The 18244-nt window shown below is 40.2% G+C and overlaps 1 protein-coding gene across 1 annotated transcript; it reads left to right on the forward strand.

The window, feature by feature from the left end:
• Positions 1–465: 465 nt before the first annotated feature.
• CA7 (carbonic anhydrase 7) lies at positions 466–11821 on the forward strand. The gene is made up of 7 exons (XM_034788502.1): positions 466–527; positions 1407–1604; positions 4963–5081; positions 5779–5874; positions 6144–6206; positions 7492–7647; positions 10035–11821. Exons 1-7 carry the CDS (start codon positions 488–490, stop codon positions 10155–10157), a joined length of 795 nt encoding a protein of 264 aa, XP_034644393.1. The 5' UTR covers positions 466–487; the 3' UTR covers positions 10158–11821.
• The last annotated feature ends 6423 nt before the right edge of the window (positions 11822–18244 follow it).

Raw genomic sequence — 18244 nt, forward strand, 5'->3', positions numbered from 1 at the left:
AAGAAGGAAGATGCTATTAAGAAGATCTGCACAGTTTATTGTGACTGATGTCTAACATTGGCAGGTCAAGTGGGTAGGGCTCGGTTTGTGGATGGAGCTTGAGAGAATACTACTACTTTGTCCCAGTTTTGACCCTGGATATAGGACACATGCCACTAGCCACCTGACAGCGTATTGTCTTCTGGCCAACTGAATGCATCTATAATACTGGGAATGGGGCACAGAGAATTCTAGAGGTTCCCTTTGTACCAGTGCAGAGAAGGCACTGGAAATGGGCTGAGCACTAGCAGCAGAAATTAGAGTTGAATCTGTGTAGCTGGGACCATCAGGAACCAAGATCCTTCCCTCTTCCTGCAGGAATTGCTTTAGCTGCTCTGTGTCTTTAAGAGGCTGACACTATCCTGCAAATGAGCCATTATAAAGGCAGGTAAGCAGCAGCAATTGGATCAAAGAGCTGAGAGCAAAGCAGAGCACAGCAGCCTGCATAATGACCGGACACCACTGCTGGGGATACGGACAGGATGATGGTATGTTACATCCATCCTTTCCTAACCTAATCACTCTCTCTCTCTTTCTCTCCCGATCATCAGCTCCTCAATATCCTTGTCTAATCCTTGCAGAGATGCCTGTATTTCATCATCTGCAGGCATCAAATGTGCAGCAGGCAGTTAACTAGTTTATCAGTATTAAACAACAGCAAAAGAAGGGCACCTGGAGATGACAAACTTCACCTGCTGCGGTCCTGTCATAATCAGCAGCACTGCCGTAATCTGTGTGTAAGAAACCTGCATCTTTCTTAAATGGGGGTGGAGGACATTGAGAGTCTTCCCTGCAGATATTTTAGCCATCTCCTCCGCAAAATGATAATAGTAAACTGGGGTTTTATTTCTCCCTCTAAAACAATCATTTGAATGAAGGAGATTTGGTGGAGTGGTAATGGACAGTCTGATCCCACTAAGATGACTAAAATGTGATATTCATGCTATATAGGTTCCTTGAATTCCAAGAAATTATATAGATCAGTATTTAAATATTGGAGGCATTTTTTATTAAACAAGCCATACTATTCTTCCTGGTGTTTAACAGCCCCTTTAATTTAAAGTTATTCTCTTTCTGCGCCTCCCACTCTTCAAAAAAGTATATGTGTAAAGAAAACTTATGTGGAGACTAAGCAGACTCCTGAAAATTTGTACAATATCTATATCATTTGAAGAGAATGGATGGATGAATGACTGATGTTACACCAGTAAAACAAGTTTATACATGATTGAGTTAAAGCTAGAACACTGAGTGAAAGATTTCCAATGAACGTGGCATCACTCCGAGGCTCATAAAAACTTCTAATGATTCTTTTCTCTCTGTGGCAAAAGTGAAGTAATGGTGTTTTCCTTTCCTTTGTCTCAAAGGGCCTTCTGAGTGGTACAAATCATATCCCATTGCCCAGGGACATCGTCAGTCACCTGTTGATATAGTCTCCATGCAAGCAGTTTATGATCCTAGTCTGAAGCCTCTTATTATCTCATATGAATCGTGTACATCTCTTGAAATCTCCAACAATGGCCACTCAGTCATGGTGGACTTTGAAGATGCTGATGACAAGACAGGTGAGCTTGATGCTGTCTTAGAATTAAGATCTCACAGCTTATATTACTTCACCTTCTTAGCTAGAGAGATGATAAAATACATTATGTGAAGTAAAATTAAAGGCTAGTGTACAATTTTGCTCTATTTAAATTTTCTGATATGAGACCAGTGGCATTACTTGCCTGGGATATGTGATTTGAGCCACTTTTGTTTTACCATTTTCTTGGGCCTGCCTTTTTTTTTTTTTTTTTTTAATATCACAATCTGGGCAGAGGTTTGAAAAGTGGAGAGACTGGGTGCTCAGTCTCTGTGCAGAGTGTCACTTAGCAGATCCACATCCCTACATGGTAAGGAAGAATTCAATCTGCGGACAGGAAATTCTGCATTTCAATTTGTGGTGGTTCCTCTGAATTGTCCTGAGAGGAAAGGTGGTCACTTCTGCTGAATACAGACCATGTAGATATCAAGTGCTCTTGATGACCTAGACCTATCAGCACAGAAACATGGTGCCTCATTGATTCCTCTTTCCCAGGCTTCTTCAGAAATGATACAGACTCTCTGGCTAGTTCTGCTGAGGAGGCAGACTGTGCATATTACACAAGCTGCAGCTGCCTTTTATCCTTCATCTTCAGCTCTAGGCAATATGAGTTTTGGTGCTGTTAAACACTCAATCGGGGTGGCTAAACGTGCAGACCCTTTGAGCCACATATGACAATCTTCAGAAGTTTAAGAGCCGGGGCACACCTGCTGGGGCTCCAGGCTTTAGACCCGTGGAAGGTGCCTGACGGGGCTCGGGGCTTCAGCTCCGCTTCTGCTGAAGCCCCGAGACCCTCCTTCCTACTGGGCAGAAACCCTTACCCGACCATCCTGCTGCAAGGCAGAGGTCCCGAGCTTCCCCCCCCCAGTCTGGTAGGTGGAGAACGGGGGGGACCTGAGGGACTCCATGAGCTACACTTTAACTGTAAAAGAGCCGCATGCGGCTCGCAAGCCACAGTTCGGCCACCCTGTATTAGATTGTTCTCCTTTTGCCTCTATAGAAAATTGTGCTCTGATTCGCTTACACACTGATTCTGAGGCACAGAATATCATAAATCTATTAGTAACTGATAAGTAGAGAAGAGCTTTTATATAAATGGTCTCTGATGGGCTAGTTTGTTTTATTTTAACTTATGTCAGCAACTAATGGTCATTCATCCAGTTTGGTGCTTTTGCTGATGCCAGTTTATTTTGATATTCAAACTAAATGTTATGGTTGCTGGGAAATGAATAACCTGCAATGGCCTGAGGTACTCTCTATTGCCTTTGAAATAATCCCATAAGGTTGTCAGAGCATTATCAGGTATGGGCTTAAGTTACAGCCACTGGATCTTTTAAAAGAAAAAAACCCAAGGACAAGCAAACAGCTCAGTGAATGATCAATTTGCAAGTATAATTTCTGAGTTTTCAGTAAAGACAATGGATCTGAGCTTGCCTAAAATTAGCTTCTTTAAAGATTCTTTTAAGCATGTGGCCTTAGAAAGTGACTTAGTTTTTCCAGATACATTTTACAATCTTCACAGACAATTTTAATTCAGTTATAAATAATAGAAATCTGTCCATTTAATAGTGAAATTCACCTAGGTTCAGAGGGTTTGCACTACAGGGTCCCTGCATTGCTGCTCAAGGGGAGGGCATCACTGCAGCATCCATGGTAGGGGCTCTCTGCCCCTGGTGCATTATGGAGGGACTTTCCATCCACTAGACTGGCATGAAGGGGTCTATTGGAGGAGAGCAAACCTGGAGAGAAGCTACTAGAGCTGCACTTGGATAGTTCCAGTGACAGGGGAAGGCGGGGTTGGACGAGGGGGATGCATTTCATCTACCCTATAAGCCCCCATTTAGGCCCCAATTTAGCAAAACATATAAGAATGTGCTTAACTTTAAGGGGATAGACTTTAGTCCAGTTAACTTCAGTGGGACTTAAACATGTGCTTATGTGCTTTGTGTAGGAAACTAGCCTTTATACCCCAAAGTCCAATTTGAGCCGTGTGGTGGGGTTGTGGACTGCACTCTTAAAAGTTAATATTCCATGTGAAGAGCAGTGAAATAATTCCATAACATGAAAAATTTAGAAGCAAATAAAATGATAAGGACTATGTTGTTAAAAAATACATTATAGACATGGTGTGTGCATACTTTACAATACTTTTTTAATTAATTACCAGTTTTCAGTTCTGTTTGACAGAAGATGAACTTCTTGGTGTCCTGTCGCTTTAAAGCACAAAAAAAATTTCAACTAGCAATATCACACCTCAGATTAACCTGCTGAAATTTTATTTCTTCCTATAAATGTAGGCCACATTGCCTAGGTATTAATGGGCTGCATTTATTAAAAGTATTATTTTAAAATTTAAAATGTTAAAAGTTTGTATTTACCTTGACCAAATCCCATAATCTCTCCTATCTGTCTTCCCCACCTTTGTAAAGTGACTTGAGATCCTCTTATGAAAGGTGCTATGTTAAGTACAAGGTATTTCATTAACTTCCTCTACCAGGATCAGGTATTAACAGAAAACAGAATATAGAGAACTTTTGCTGGAGGGAAAAAGATAATCCTAAAGAGGAAATATGTAGCAAAATGATATATGGCTGTGTAAAACTGCACCTTCTAACTCAACAGATCCACTCCCTGTCTTCCACAAAGTCCCGGTACCTTTACAATTCCAAAAAGTTATTTAAAAACACATCACAAACTGTTTCTAATTCCAATTGTTTTTTTTTTTAAATACAAAAACCAGTTCAGCTTTCTGAATTTCAATAGGAAGCATCCATAGCTTGGTTGCTTGGTGGATAGCTGCTATGTCCTTACCTCAAATTTACCTTTCCAAAGGCTAAATAGGAATATGATAAATTTTTATATAAGTAATTGTCAGTAAAAATTTGTTTCTCCTTCTAGTATAAATCTGCTATCTCTGATCAGCCAGGAAGAAAAACTCTTTACCCTCACTCACCTTCTCCTAAACTTGGATGGAGGAGCTGACATAAGATATTTACTTACACAGATGATATTTGAGTTTCCAACAGATTTGGTGGCACTGGATCATAGGTCAGATACGTCCCTAATGTAACTTCATTGACTTTGACCAGGAATAAATTTTCCCTATGTTATTAATTTTAATAACCTGAGAGCCAAGATAAAGGACTTTCTTTGTATTTTGTTAATTGTGGCTTTGGCTTCTCTTCTGTATACTGTATATCAGAAATATATATATTTTTTTCCTCCTGGCTCTTGAGAGATGCTGTTTCTCCACTATTGACCCAACTAGTTTCTACAGTCAGGCAGTAAAAAAAACCAAATATTTAATCTTTTACATTCTCTTTATGCACTTCCATTTACAGTGATCAATGGGGGGCCCCTTGAAGGTCCCTATAGGCTAAAGCAGTTTCATTTTCATTGGGGAATGAAGCACAGTCAGGGATCAGAGCACACAGTTGACAGCAAATCTTTTCCTTCTGAGGTAAGAACTTTTTCACAACCACTTTACTACAGCCAGGATGCAAACCTGAAACAAAATTTGGAACAGTTTGCATCCAGATTTGAATTTTGCAGGTTGGCCCATCCATCCATTTAACCAAGCAATATATTGCTATCTATATATTCATTAACTGAAATGCTGTCTACATGCAGTTTCTAGCTGGCCATTTCTCTCTATCCACAATGGGGTTTGGAAGCAACAGCTCTGCACCACACACTTTAAATAAGTAACCAGCATCTCTTGCTTATATTTGCCTGTGCTCTATCTGTCTATTACTGTGTCCATACAGTATGTAGCATGAGGGGGCCCCATTCTTGGTTGGCCCTTTGGCACTACCCTAATAAACGTGGCTTTGGGGGTGGGGCCATAGCTCTGGCAGCCAATAGCAGTTTGCAGATAAGGAAGAAGAGAAGTAGTTCTAGCTGACCCTGGAAGTGCTTTTTTTGGGGTGGTGGGGTGTTCATTGTCTAATCCGCTCAAACGACTGCTGTTTTGGAACTTGGTAAATTCCTAGTTGAGTTGGTTTGTCCCAGAATTTCTGGCAAATCTGCCCTTCAAGCAAAGCTTTATTATGTGATAAACGGACTGATGTTATTGCTTACTAAGCGTAATACAACCTGTGTGAGGGCCTTTATCATTTAGCTTGTTCATACTTCTGTTTTATGATTCCCCTTCACAGCTCCACTTGGTTCATTGGAATGCCAGGAAATATGCAACATTTGGAGAAGCAGCAGCAGCTCCAGATGGCTTGGCGGTAGTTGGTATTTTCTTGGAGGTAAGAGTCATGAAAATAATGGTGTGTGTTTTATGTGTAGAGGCGCATCAAACTGTCAACTGTTTAAGAACTAAGACACATAGTTGAGAAGAACTGTTTGGGGAAAATAAATGACTTTACTGGAAGCAGTGACTCAAGGCGGACTGCAATTAAACCTACTTCAGTGGGAACATGCCTAAGACAGAAAATGGCCTGTTATATATTCAAAGCATAATTATTAACTATATCATATCTATATTCTCATGCAATTGTATCCATTACACTTGTAGACTGGAGAAGAACATGCCAAAATGAACAGACTAACTGATGCCTTGTATATGGTAAAATTTAAAGTAAGTTTTTTGTTTGCTCTTGTATTTTTTTTCTTCCCCTCACTTGGATAACTTTTAAATAGTATAAACTTGTGCACAAGCTTGAGTGAAATAAAAACAAATTAAAGCAGCAAATTCCATCTCCCCCCCCCCGAAATTCACCCATCATTAGTACGTAATATAATACAAGGGCATATAAAAGTGATAGTTTAAACACACTTCATTCTAATGTATTGTCTCTCACCACTCGTGGTTGCTTTGTATCCTAGAATTGTAGGATCTAATGCACAAAACTTCAATATAATACCCTTTTGCTATCAAGGAGTTCAGAATGAATGAACATGTTGTTCCTGCCTCTGTGTGTTTTGAGAAGGGACTATTGAATTCTGATGTTGTGGATATGTGCTTGGCCATAACTCGCTTCCCCACTTTGAAAAGGAAGCGTTTCCCCATTCAGGCATTTCTTATAATTCCTTTTAAAAATGGCAGGACTGCCCTTCAGGATGAGATGCCCTTGTCCTTACTCCTGCTGGATTCTGCGGTGAGCAGAATTTTGCAGATACATTGGCGTTTTTTGGTTGCATGGCTGTGGAGTGTGAGTGATCCAGGTGCTTCCTCCTCCTGATCTCCTTCTCAGTAACAATGCCTGGATCCAGGAGTCCTGTTCTGGACCACTGTAACCCTGAAGGTAGTCGTGTAACCTCTCCTGGCACTGCACTCTGTGCCAGCTCAGTATCCTCTGCCACATGCTTACCCGAGCTGGAAATTACACCTGCAGCTTCAGGATAGACCTGCTCTTTGTTCTAGATTTGGGTGTTTGATTGCAGAGGCAATCTTTGCCTAGATTGCCTTGTTGCTCCAGACCCCAAGCAGAGTAGTAAGGCACAAGAAGCACAGGAATTCCACAATTCCGAAGAAGCAAATGCTAGGGATCAAGTGTGCACCGTTAGCAGCTCGTGCTGGGCACTATACAGAGGAGAGATTTTCTGCCTAATTTCCCGATGGGGAAGGGGCATTAATTGCAAGGGGACCTTTTGTTTTACTATCTCAGTGCTAACACAGGCAGCAGGGACATACATCCCTAAGCCAGCATCTGGGTCTGGGATCACCACAGCTCATGTGATATCACCACAATACTAGATGAGTGCTATTCTCGTGATGTTGTTGTGCTTAGACAAAGCCAAATTATCATCCCATTATTCTTGCAATTTTAAGCTATCAGCTGGTGTTTCTGTTTCTCAATAAATATCTATCTCCTTAAACACAGTTTTTTAAAAAAGAAATATAATGTGTCTGCTCTTTCCAGGGGACAAAAGCTCAGTTCAGAACCTTCAACCCCAAATGCCTCCTGCCCTCAAGTCTAAATTACTGGACATATCCTGGTTCTCTAACAACACCTCCTCTATATGAGAGTGTAACGTGGATAGTGCTGAAAGAGCCTGTCAGGATTTCTGAGAAACAGGTAAACTTGCAGTCAGCTTGTCCCCAAGTTTTGATACTCCTGACTTCATTTTTTTAGGGTTCAAAATGGGATCTATGGCAGTGATTGTTTTCTTTGTACAATGGGACTAATTTAAGAAATGGCAAATAGCCTGAGATGTCTAGTCTTGAAGTACTGAATGATGGATTTTGTGGATAAAGTAGAAAGCCAACATTTTGTTTGTTATGCCTCCATAAAGATATAATGGACCAAATTCTGCCCTCATTTATACCCATGCAACCATGTCTTAGTTGAATGCAAGGACCTGCCTGGAATTTCTTTGCTATCTGTCAAATTAACATTCTCTTATCTATTTCACTCTATTTGCCAGGAAAATGACTTAAAAACTTAAGTTCAGATTTTCAAAGGTATTTAGGTACCTAAATATGCAGATAGGTGTCTAGTGGGCTTTTCAAATGTACCTAGGTGCCCAACTCCCATTGATTTCAATGGCAATTAGGCACCAAGGTACTTTTGAAAATCCTACTAGATACCTATTTGTATCATTAGACACCTTTACAAATCTGGCCCTTAGGCCAAATTCTGTTTTAACAAAAACTGGTGTAACTCAGCATGATTTAGCCTTTGATATTTGTCTGACCAAATGTAAAAGAAATGTTCATATAACATCTTCCCAAATAGTAATTGATATCATGGGAAGTAGATGCCACATGAGACTGCAGGGGAGATTTGAAACTGAACCTATCTGTAGACATTTTAAAGCACAGACTTATAAAATGGGCTTAATTTTTTTCTGAATTTCCAATGATGATATTTGCACACTTGGTATTATAGAGTGAATAATAAATCATTATTCATAATGTAATATCTCACTCCAAGCCCAGATTTGCCATCTTCAGTGCCCACACATTCCAAACAATCTTGTTTAAAATTGTTGCTTAAATGATCTTTGGTATAGCAAGAAAAATCTTTGGTACTCGCTTTTTTTATGTATTTTCAAAACTGCTGTACAAGCATCACTCATTTTACAGATAGGGAAACTGAGACAGAGAGATCAAGTGACTTGCCCAAGATTACATAGGATGTCTGTGGCAGAGCCAGGAATAAAATCCAGATCTCCTGACTTTTCACTCTTTTGTGTTAGCCACAAGAGCAGACCTCCTCCCATTCCAACCATCTTCCAAGAGAGCAGTCACAACTGCACATTCATCGTGTTTCCAAGCATTTTATATTTTAGGTCTCTAACTCTTTTCTTCCTAACTTTAACACCTCCATCAGAATCTCGCTTCATGTAAATCTCCTGTTGATTTTATTGACTAGATTGTTTTGTTCTTTTGTGTGAATTTCTAGTGCGTGTGAAAAGTGCCTTATTGTCAGCCCTGGAGACTGAGATTCTTTATCTACAAAACAGGTCGAGCATAGGCAGCAGCAGTGCAAGTTCCCCTCACTGCCCCGCCAATGTGCTTCACCTTGGAGGGTGAGAAGTTTGTTTAGTCTTCTCCTTGCCCACTTAACCCTTGGCCTCTCTCCTGAGTGTGTCTTACAGGGTTGTCAACTGGTCTTTATTGTGGTGGTGGTGGCGGTTTTGTAGATACAAGCCTACCCCTTGCCAAACAACATAACTCATTATTAATTTGATAACCTCTACCCCCAGGTCACTTAGCACTACTGTTTTCCAGATTTCTTCCTCCCATTGGATATCTGAGTTTCCGATAAGTTTTGCATAAATATATTAGTTTGCAGATTTCCAAGCTGAATCTCCTTCTGATGTTTTCTAATATTTCTAGACCCCTGTTTATTATTTTTCCATCTGCACTGCACTACAAACTGAGAATGTTATCCAGGATCTTCTGCATTCCTGAACCATCCAGTCACAGTAGAGGGTATGATCTGGCCCAAAGAAAGGAAAACTTTAGGCTGACTATCAGGAGACTGTCCTGGCAGTGAGACATATTACATTTGAAATATTCTCCCCGATAGGAAGTGATAGAAATACAGTCTCTTGGTGCATTTAAAACTAGACTGAGCAAAACACCATAGGAAATAGTCTGATAATGGTGGGGGTATTGTCTAGATGACCCAACAGGTCTTTTTCATCTCTAACTGGAACTGAAGCTTCAGAAGTGGAAACGTGTACCTTCCATATTAAAGATTCCAAATATAGAAAACAGTGGAACATATTGAAGTGAGCCAATCATGCATTTCAAACAAATTACTTTTGGAGGTATCTAATATTCAGTCACCGTTGGGGGCCTTCATCTGCCATTAATAGTCTTTCTAGGCTCTTAGCTTGAAAATATTCTATTATCAGATTGAAAAGTATTGAATGCCTTCCTCTTACCTTTTTTCAATGACATTAACACCAATTGCCTTTGCAAGTAGTAAAGTTATTTCATATGAATTTACAGCTGGAGAAATTCCGAACTCTTCTCTTCACCAGCGAGGGAGATGAAAGGATACAGATGGTGAATAATTTTCGCCCCCCTCAACCTCTTAAGGGAAGAATAATTCGTGCTTCCTTCAAGGCCTAAAGAAGAAAATTAATAATGAGCTTCAAACTTCCAAGTGCTTCCATGTCTGAAAGGCCTCACAAGATCACTGATCTTCAGATGACTATCTCATTGAGAAAGTAAAACAGCCATTTCCATGAACACTTTGTGTTGTGGTGCAGAAAAAAGTCAATACCTCTTGGTTTTATGCTTTGCATGGGCCAGATCCATTCTTTTAAAATAATTATTATGGGATCTTGTTCTCTTAAAAAGAGAACATTTTTAAAAATCAGGAATAATTTAGTAATCCAGGGTGTACTCCAGTAGAATAGCGTGGTGATGTTCCATATTATTAACTATAATTTTAAGTTTGTATCTTAATATTTTAGAATGGGAAATTGCTTGTGCAATGATCTAATAATATTGATGGACACAACTTCTAATGATTAGAGCTATTGTCCATAATCTAATAAAGAGTGGGATAATATTAATGAGCTCTGACATTGGAAGATCAAAGGCTTAGATCTTCCTGCATATTTCCTGTGGATTCTATTTAGTTTGACCAGCTCCTCTCGTTTAGAAGATACTTTGACTATATTCTAATTAGTTGCAGTTGCCTTCTTACATGCAACCAGAGCCTGAAACAGTAGCACATACTAAAAAATATGTGATTTCTTCCATTCACCTCAAATGGGGTTGACTTTGAAGCCTAATTCACACAATTTTAGTGTTAACATTTTTAAAATAATTATTATTAAAAATAACTCACATTAGTGTTATAAAAGCACTCAGTGCTTCACAAATAACCCATCTCCCTGCACATCATTGTACTTTGTACAAACTTTCACCCAAAGCCAGTAGGCCATGCATAAATATCGGGCCTCAATGCTTAATTCAGTTGAAAGGATGTTCCTTAGGAATAAGGCTACATTCAGATGACTGAGACAGCTGTTACTGTCCTTAAAATAACTAGAGTAAATGCAGTGTTTACAAGTGCTTAATCTTATTCCACTCTCTCAGAGCAATGGGGTGGGGGATTGTGAGAGTTTGCTAGCAGACTTAACCCAGAAGCAGTGAGGGCAGTTGATTTTTGAATAAGCAGGGGCCAGATTGTGATACTCACACTCATGAACAGTACTACCTTACCCCACAAGTAGACCCACTGAAGTCAGCGTATCACAATATATTCAGTGTAAATATTTTAACTCTTCCTTGTGTTCACAACTAAAATAGGAATAAGGACAAATCACTGAGAAAACAAACAACCCTGCCACAACAGAATTAGTACAGAATACCCCACGGACACCCACTTGGGGTGACCAGACAGCAAGTGTGAAAAATCGGGACGGGGGTGGGGAGTAATAGGCGCCATATAAGACAAAGCCCCACATATCGGGACTGTCCCTATAAAATGGGGACATCTGGTCACCCTACACCCACTTAAAAGTCCTACAGCTGCCTTGTGTCGTGAGTTTGTTTGATCTTACGAAACTAAGTAGGGTTAGCCCTGTCAGTGTTGGGCTGGGAGGATTTCTACCTATATGCTGCATTAAATGGTGCTGGGATCCTGCAGGTGGTGCTGTTCTGTGGGAGTGCCAGATGTGTGAAATAATGGACGAGCTGCCATGCTGCTGGATGTGCTGTCATTTACTATGTCGGGTACACGTGTAGCGATTGTTGTTATGGCCTGGGTGTTAACCCTTCAAATTCTACCTCAACTCAGTGCATGCCTCTGCAGCCTGGTTTCCTTCATTTCTTGTCCTAAACTTTATGATGTTGCTGTGCATAGTTAAGCAGATGCTGTGTTCCTCTTTAAGGGGCCTGAAATAGTTATAACTTAACTGCCTTCATTGGCATTAGTCCTGACTTACACTGGTGTAGCTGATGTGTGAATCGGCCCCTAGGTTTCAGGGGTAAGTTGAGCACTCCTTGTAGTTGTGAGGCTTCAATTCTGGGTAGGGTGACCAGACGTCCTGATAAAATCAGGACCGTCCCGATATTCAGGTGTTTGTCCCGCGTCCCGATATTTCGCTCCGCCAGCAGCACTCGGCTTTTTTTTTTTCCTCTTGCTCCGCCAGCAGCACTTGGCTTTTTTTTGGCTCTGCCGGCGGACACCCCTCCCCCCCCATGTGTCCCGATATTTTCTCTCTCTTATCTGGTCACCCTAATTCTGGGTGCTTTCACCTGCTCAGAGGAAAGGTGCTGTCCCAGCTGGGCAAAATATTAATATGATCAGATTTTCTGCCACTTTGGTGGCAAAATTCGCCAAAGACTTCTTTTGTACTAGCGAATCAACCGGACGTTGATGTTAGTTGTAACTGACATCACCACATTCCAGAAATCCTGAGCCCTATGCAGAATGACACGTGCACGTTGCGTAATTCAGAGGGAAAAGTGGTAAGATTCAACCATTCTGTCTAATCTCTATTTTTCAACCAAGGCTGCCCCCACTTCCCTCCTGCTGTGTAAAAAAAACTGTACCGCATAGGGGAGCAATGAATCTAAAAAAGAGAAGAGCTGGCTCAGATGAGCAAGTCTCCTCGGACAGGGAGAGAAGGCATTGTATTGTGATTGAGACAATCCTGGGAGTGAGGAGCGCAGGGTTCTAGACATGGTGCTTCCTGTGCAGCTTGTGCATTAAACTAAAACTCTCCATCCTTCACTTCTCTTATCTGTGAAATGGGGATAGTAATACTTACCTACCTCACAGGGATGTTGTGAGGGTTAATTCAGCAATGTTTAGAAAGTCCTTTGAGATCCTTGGCTGGAAGGTGCTACCAAAATGGAAAATCATTATGAAGTGCAATGGATTGACCATTATGAATGTGATCTGTACAGCCTGTAGTGCAGGCTGCTATTGCAGAAGGCAGGAATTCTTTATACAAGGTATTCTCAATTTCTTTAACAAATCAAATATATTTTTTTAATAAATGTGTGTGGGGTCTTGCTCTAGGTCTCTTTTGAACAGGTCTAATTCTTGTGCTGCATTAGAAGAACACTCCCCCGCACCCTGCTGTAATTCACTTTTTCTAGGGCTTTCCCCCACTACCATAACTGAGAAATGCTGTGTGTTCTTTTTCTCCTGAACTGTTTTGTATAAGTCTGTACCAGATTTGCCTGAGATCAAGGGAGGCTCCAAACTATTTAATGATTCAAGTTTTCAATAGTCTCAAAGGGACCCTGAAATGTTGCATAGTGAACAGCACAAATACAGATATGATTTATCTCCTCTCAAACATTTGATATAAAAAATTCAGTTTACTTGGGCAGGCTGCTTCTCTGAAACCTGTATTCTAAGAAGCATTTCTAACATATGCCATATTTATTTCACAAAAGCATCTACCCGTCTTCTGCGGCTCAGTGGGTCCACTCTTGTTAAATGGATTAATCTAAATTAAAGCACCTCTTGGCCACCATCTTTCTGTATCTGATGTATTCAGCTCTAGTCTTGGCTAGATCTTTTCTTGCCTTGTGCCAGAGATGAACAGGGATGTCATGAGTGCTATATGTGTCTGTTCAAAAAGAATTGGATAAGTTCATGGAGGTTAAGTCTATCAATGGCTGACTCTAGGCAACCCTATACCTTGGACTGTTGGAATTGTCCTGTTTTGTGCACTCCCCCATGAAGCTCTGCTGCTAACCACTGTTGGAGACACGATATTGGACTAAATCAGTTGGTCTCAAACTTTTTTACTGGCGACCCCTTTCACACAGCAAGCCTATGAGTGCTTGCGACCTCCCATGTAATAACCTCACGACCCCCTGAGGGGTCCCGACCCCCAGTTTGAGAACCCCTAGGCTAGATGGACCATTGGCCTGAACTAGTACGGTAGCTCTTATGTTCTTATTTAGCTAAAATCTACCAAACAAACCCTCATTTTAAAATGTAAGGTGTGCATTTAAAAATAAAACATAGATTTGATAGTCTCAAGGTTAATAAAAATCTTATTCTGGTCACATCTTAGGCAATAATGAAATTATTGTGTTGACCACAAATAGCTTATTGATAAAATAAAAATACCATCATGGAACATCACTTCTTTCTAATTATCAGCAATAAAGCCATTTATATGCCAGGTTACCATTTAAGATTTTCAACGTATTCTCTCATTCTGCACATCTATATGATTGAAGAAATTTAAGGGATCCTCTACTCCTCTTATGAACGGAGACCCTCAAGGAAGGCAACATAGTCTAATTAAACCAAGGTTGCCTGTGTTCTGTTCCTGATTCTGCCACAGGCATTTTGTGACCTTGATCATGTCACTTAATCTGCCTCTGCCTCAGTTTATTCATTTATGAGACAGGGATCATATTTACTTCTTGAGGTTATTGTGAGGCTCAGGGCTTAGCTATATGAACACTTATTTCATGGAAAGCCGGAGTGTAAATTTACCCCATGCTAGCCTGTTGTGTACTAAATGTCTGTGTGGACCTGCTGTCATGCACTAAAAGTTCCATGATGTGCTGCAATCTTTCCCCATTTCAAAGGGGATGAGGGGGTAGATCAAAGTTCACTAGGCAGTCCACATGGACACTTAGTGTGCAGCAGACTAATACATGGTAGATTTACAGCCCAGCTTGCCAAGAACTACGTGTTCATATACACAAGCCCTTAAATACTGTTTGTAAAGAGCTTTAGGGGCCCAATCCCACAAATTGCTCTGCTTCTGAGAGGTGCTTAGTACTCTCAACTTCCATTCTTTCTGTAAAGGTCTGCACTATTCCAGAATAAGAGTGGGGTTAATTGGGAACAGGTAATCAGGAATAACTCCCTGTGTAAACAAGCCCATATTTAGGAGTTGTTTTGCTTTGAGGTTAGAAAGCGTGAACTGTTCTTACGGTGATTAAGTGTAATCTGTTGATAGGAAAGTTACACTATGAATTCCTTAATGTTTTTCTTGATGGAGTCAAAATGCATAAGCACTGGAATTTCCTGTAAAAAAAGCATAAGTGTACAATATGGGTCATAGTTATATGCTGTACACACTCCAGAAATTTACTTCCCTTTGTAATTATTTTGCATTTATAAAGGGGTGAGTGTGACATTATCCAGGGTACAATCTGGACCTTGATCAGCTGTGTCCCCTTAATTCTCTGGCCTGGGGTGCCTTTTACACTGCTTTGCTGTCAGAACATCCACTCCTGGCCTGCTCACACAGCATTCAGCATGCAAATTCACTCCCAGTGAAATACATGAGCTCTCTGACCAGTCACTCATGAATTACATACAGGGTGACACCTTCAAATTCTTAATCCCCACCACCCCCTAGAAATGTGGATCTTGTACTGCTCAGTACAGTACAGGCTCATAAGAAGTCCATCATTTCATCAAAGGAAAATGATAATGCACCAGCGTTGTTATCTCAAATGGAGTTTCCTATACACTCTAATCCAAACACACTGGTTAAGATAAAACAAGATAACTATAGAAAGATCGATTTTAAGTGATTACAAGTGATGATGCGTAAAAGTCAGGATTGGTTACAAAAGAAATAAAAGAGTAAAACGCAAGCTAATACCTAACTTAACAAACTTAGTGAACATAAAAGCAAAAGATTTTGTCTCCCAATACACTGCAGTAAATTTCACAGGCTAAGTCTCCTTTCAGCCTGGGACCCTTTCCCTTTACTTCTGTTCTTTGAAAGTCATTGATGTCATGAGCAGAGATGACGGAGGAGAGAGGTAAATTGGAGGCCACTGTCTCTCGTTCCTATACCACCCTGCTCTCTTTGAGGTTTGCCCCCAGTTGGGGTGCAGGAGACAAGTAGTCTCTTGTGAGGTCTGACTCGTCCCTGTGATGGAATGTAAATTTCTTATTCACACCTTCCTGTTGCTGGAGAATGGCTGTGTAAGCAGGTGACAGCCCTTTAACACCTGGCTGGGGTGTCAGTGTGTTTTTGTCTCTGAAAAATTGGTTTGGGCCTGCTTTTCTTAATATTGGAGCATGTTATAACAATGCTATACAGCAGAATCTTATAACTTCACATACAATATTGATACACTTATTTTACCAGGACAATAATGTTCAGCACATGATGAGTTTTCAAATGCTACCTCACAAGGCATACTTCGTACATTTATCCTAGTCTTGTAAAAGTGGTGAACATAATAGCATTGACTGTCACAGTGAGTCTTTCACCTACAGAGCTTTAAGACAATATCAGCATTTTATAAGATATGTTAAGTTTCACAATAGAGTGACAATGAAACATAAATTGTGTAAACCACAAGCACAGAGTAATTGGAAAATACATTCTAAGAAATCTTACCATTAACAGTAACTGCATTTCTCCATTTTAAAAATCATTATTAGAGAAGCATTTTTGTAGTACCCATTGTAATATGAGAGCAGAATTTTGTTTATATTGTTCGCTACTCAAACTCATAACAGGTGCAGTTGAAATGTCATGAACCAACAGCAACCATTAGCTACTGGCACCTCCTGGGGAGTGAATGTTATAATGCTGATATCTTGATAGCAGGAGGTGGAATATTGAAAAAGGAATGGAACCATTCATATTAGAAGTTGAAAAGATCTCTAATATGCAATCCACCTCCCACCCAAAAAATGTAGCATACAGAATTAAACTCATTACTAACAAACCACAAAGCAGCAATCTAACCAGTTCTTCAGAAGATGTAACATGGAGAGCCTGATTGAGTAGATGGATTTTTTTTTCACTTAGCACAGTTCTGCTAATGACTGTGCCCTTAGAAATAAGAGCACATATTCATTCAGACTGTCGAATCTTAACTGTTCCTAGCATAGATGCTGATCCTCTAACCTTCAAAATGATCAAGCTGAATGGCTACGTTTTTTAAAAGCATATCCCAACATTCAGGTTTGGCATCTCAGAGATGAGCCTATATTATCCCATGTGCTAAAATCAGCAGAGGGGAGCAAAACCCATGCTCTCCCTTGCCATGTGATCCCACACAGAAGCCCCTCCATCTCAAGTCCATGTGTCTGGAGCTCCATGGTTGAGTGAATATACTTTAGTACAGAGGGGGGAGAGTGATGGTCATTCTCTGTCATATTATGTCCTCCCCAAATGTGTGGGTATTACCCTGTGGAAAATAATACAGATCGTGCCAATGAAATATTCCATAAAGTCCTACTATGTGCATTACTTTGCATATTGGATTGTACAGATCAACAGCTAATTGGCCAACTATGTGATCATTTGTGTGTGCAATTATGACAATTGTACAAAGTATATGCCCTTTACTGCACATGCACAGTAAAAAAATCTGGGCCCCAGTGTCAAAACCAGGCATCTGGTTGGTTTCACAACTATCTTTGTCAGCGCTATATACATTGGAAATCTGTAACTTGCTGGAATTCAGTGCCAGCCTGACAGAAGCTGAATTGGTGCAAACCCTTAGTGTGGACACACTTATATTTATTTAAAAGTGCTAATGGGTTACAGCAATTTAACTGTATTGGTCCAAAACTGGCGGTACACCAGCCGTCAGCCAGGAAATGTGGTATAATAATCAGAGGGATTAAAATAACCAAGGACCGTTTTAGATAGCATATCCCGTTTGTAGAAATCCTAATGTGATACACAGTCTCAGTGACTAAGCTAAATAGTAAACAAACAAATTTCTGCATATCTATCTATCTATTGGTTTTATACTGCAGTGGTTTTCAACCTATGCTCCGCGGACCCTGGGGGTCTGTGAAAAGTTGTAGTTACCATAGTACAGTGGTTTTCAACCTGTGGTCCGTGCACCTCCATTTGAAATTTCTGGGGGGTCTGCAAATGAAAAAAGATTGAAAACCACTATTATACTGCATCAGAGCAATATTTTTTTCTGTTCAAGTACTTGATCCCTTTTTGATTCAGTGCTTTAAGAAAAACAGAAATATGAATATTGTATAATGCTACATTCCAGTAAAGAACATCTTCCAAATGGTTAAGGACTTGCAGAAATAAACATGAATATATTTTGTAAAATCTAACACAGCCTCCTGCTAGCCCAGATATTGCTAAATATGAAGATAACATTTGTTCCCAAAGGAAACTGCCTCAAAAATATTTCCACCTTAATCCAGGCCAATCAACAATGTCACCCCCGTGACACTCCAGAAACAATTCTGTCTTTGCTTTTCTCTGTTCTTT

Source organism: Trachemys scripta, chromosome 13 (assembly GCF_013100865.1).
Source record: "Trachemys scripta elegans isolate TJP31775 chromosome 13, CAS_Tse_1.0, whole genome shotgun sequence".
Taxonomy (NCBI): domain Eukaryota; kingdom Metazoa; phylum Chordata; order Testudines; family Emydidae; genus Trachemys; species Trachemys scripta.

Excerpts from the sequence above, each read along its gene's own strand:
- CA7 (XM_034788502.1), top strand. The coding sequence starts at position 488 with ATGACCGGACACCACTGCTGGGGATACGGACAGGATGATG. Across the intron at positions 5,082-5,778 it reads GCAAATCTTTTCCTTCTGAG|CTCCACTTGGTTCATTGGAA; the intron begins GTAAGAACTTTT and ends TCCCCTTCACAG. Across the intron at positions 5,875-6,143 it reads TAGTTGGTATTTTCTTGGAG|ACTGGAGAAGAACATGCCAA; the intron begins GTAAGAGTCATG and ends TTACACTTGTAG.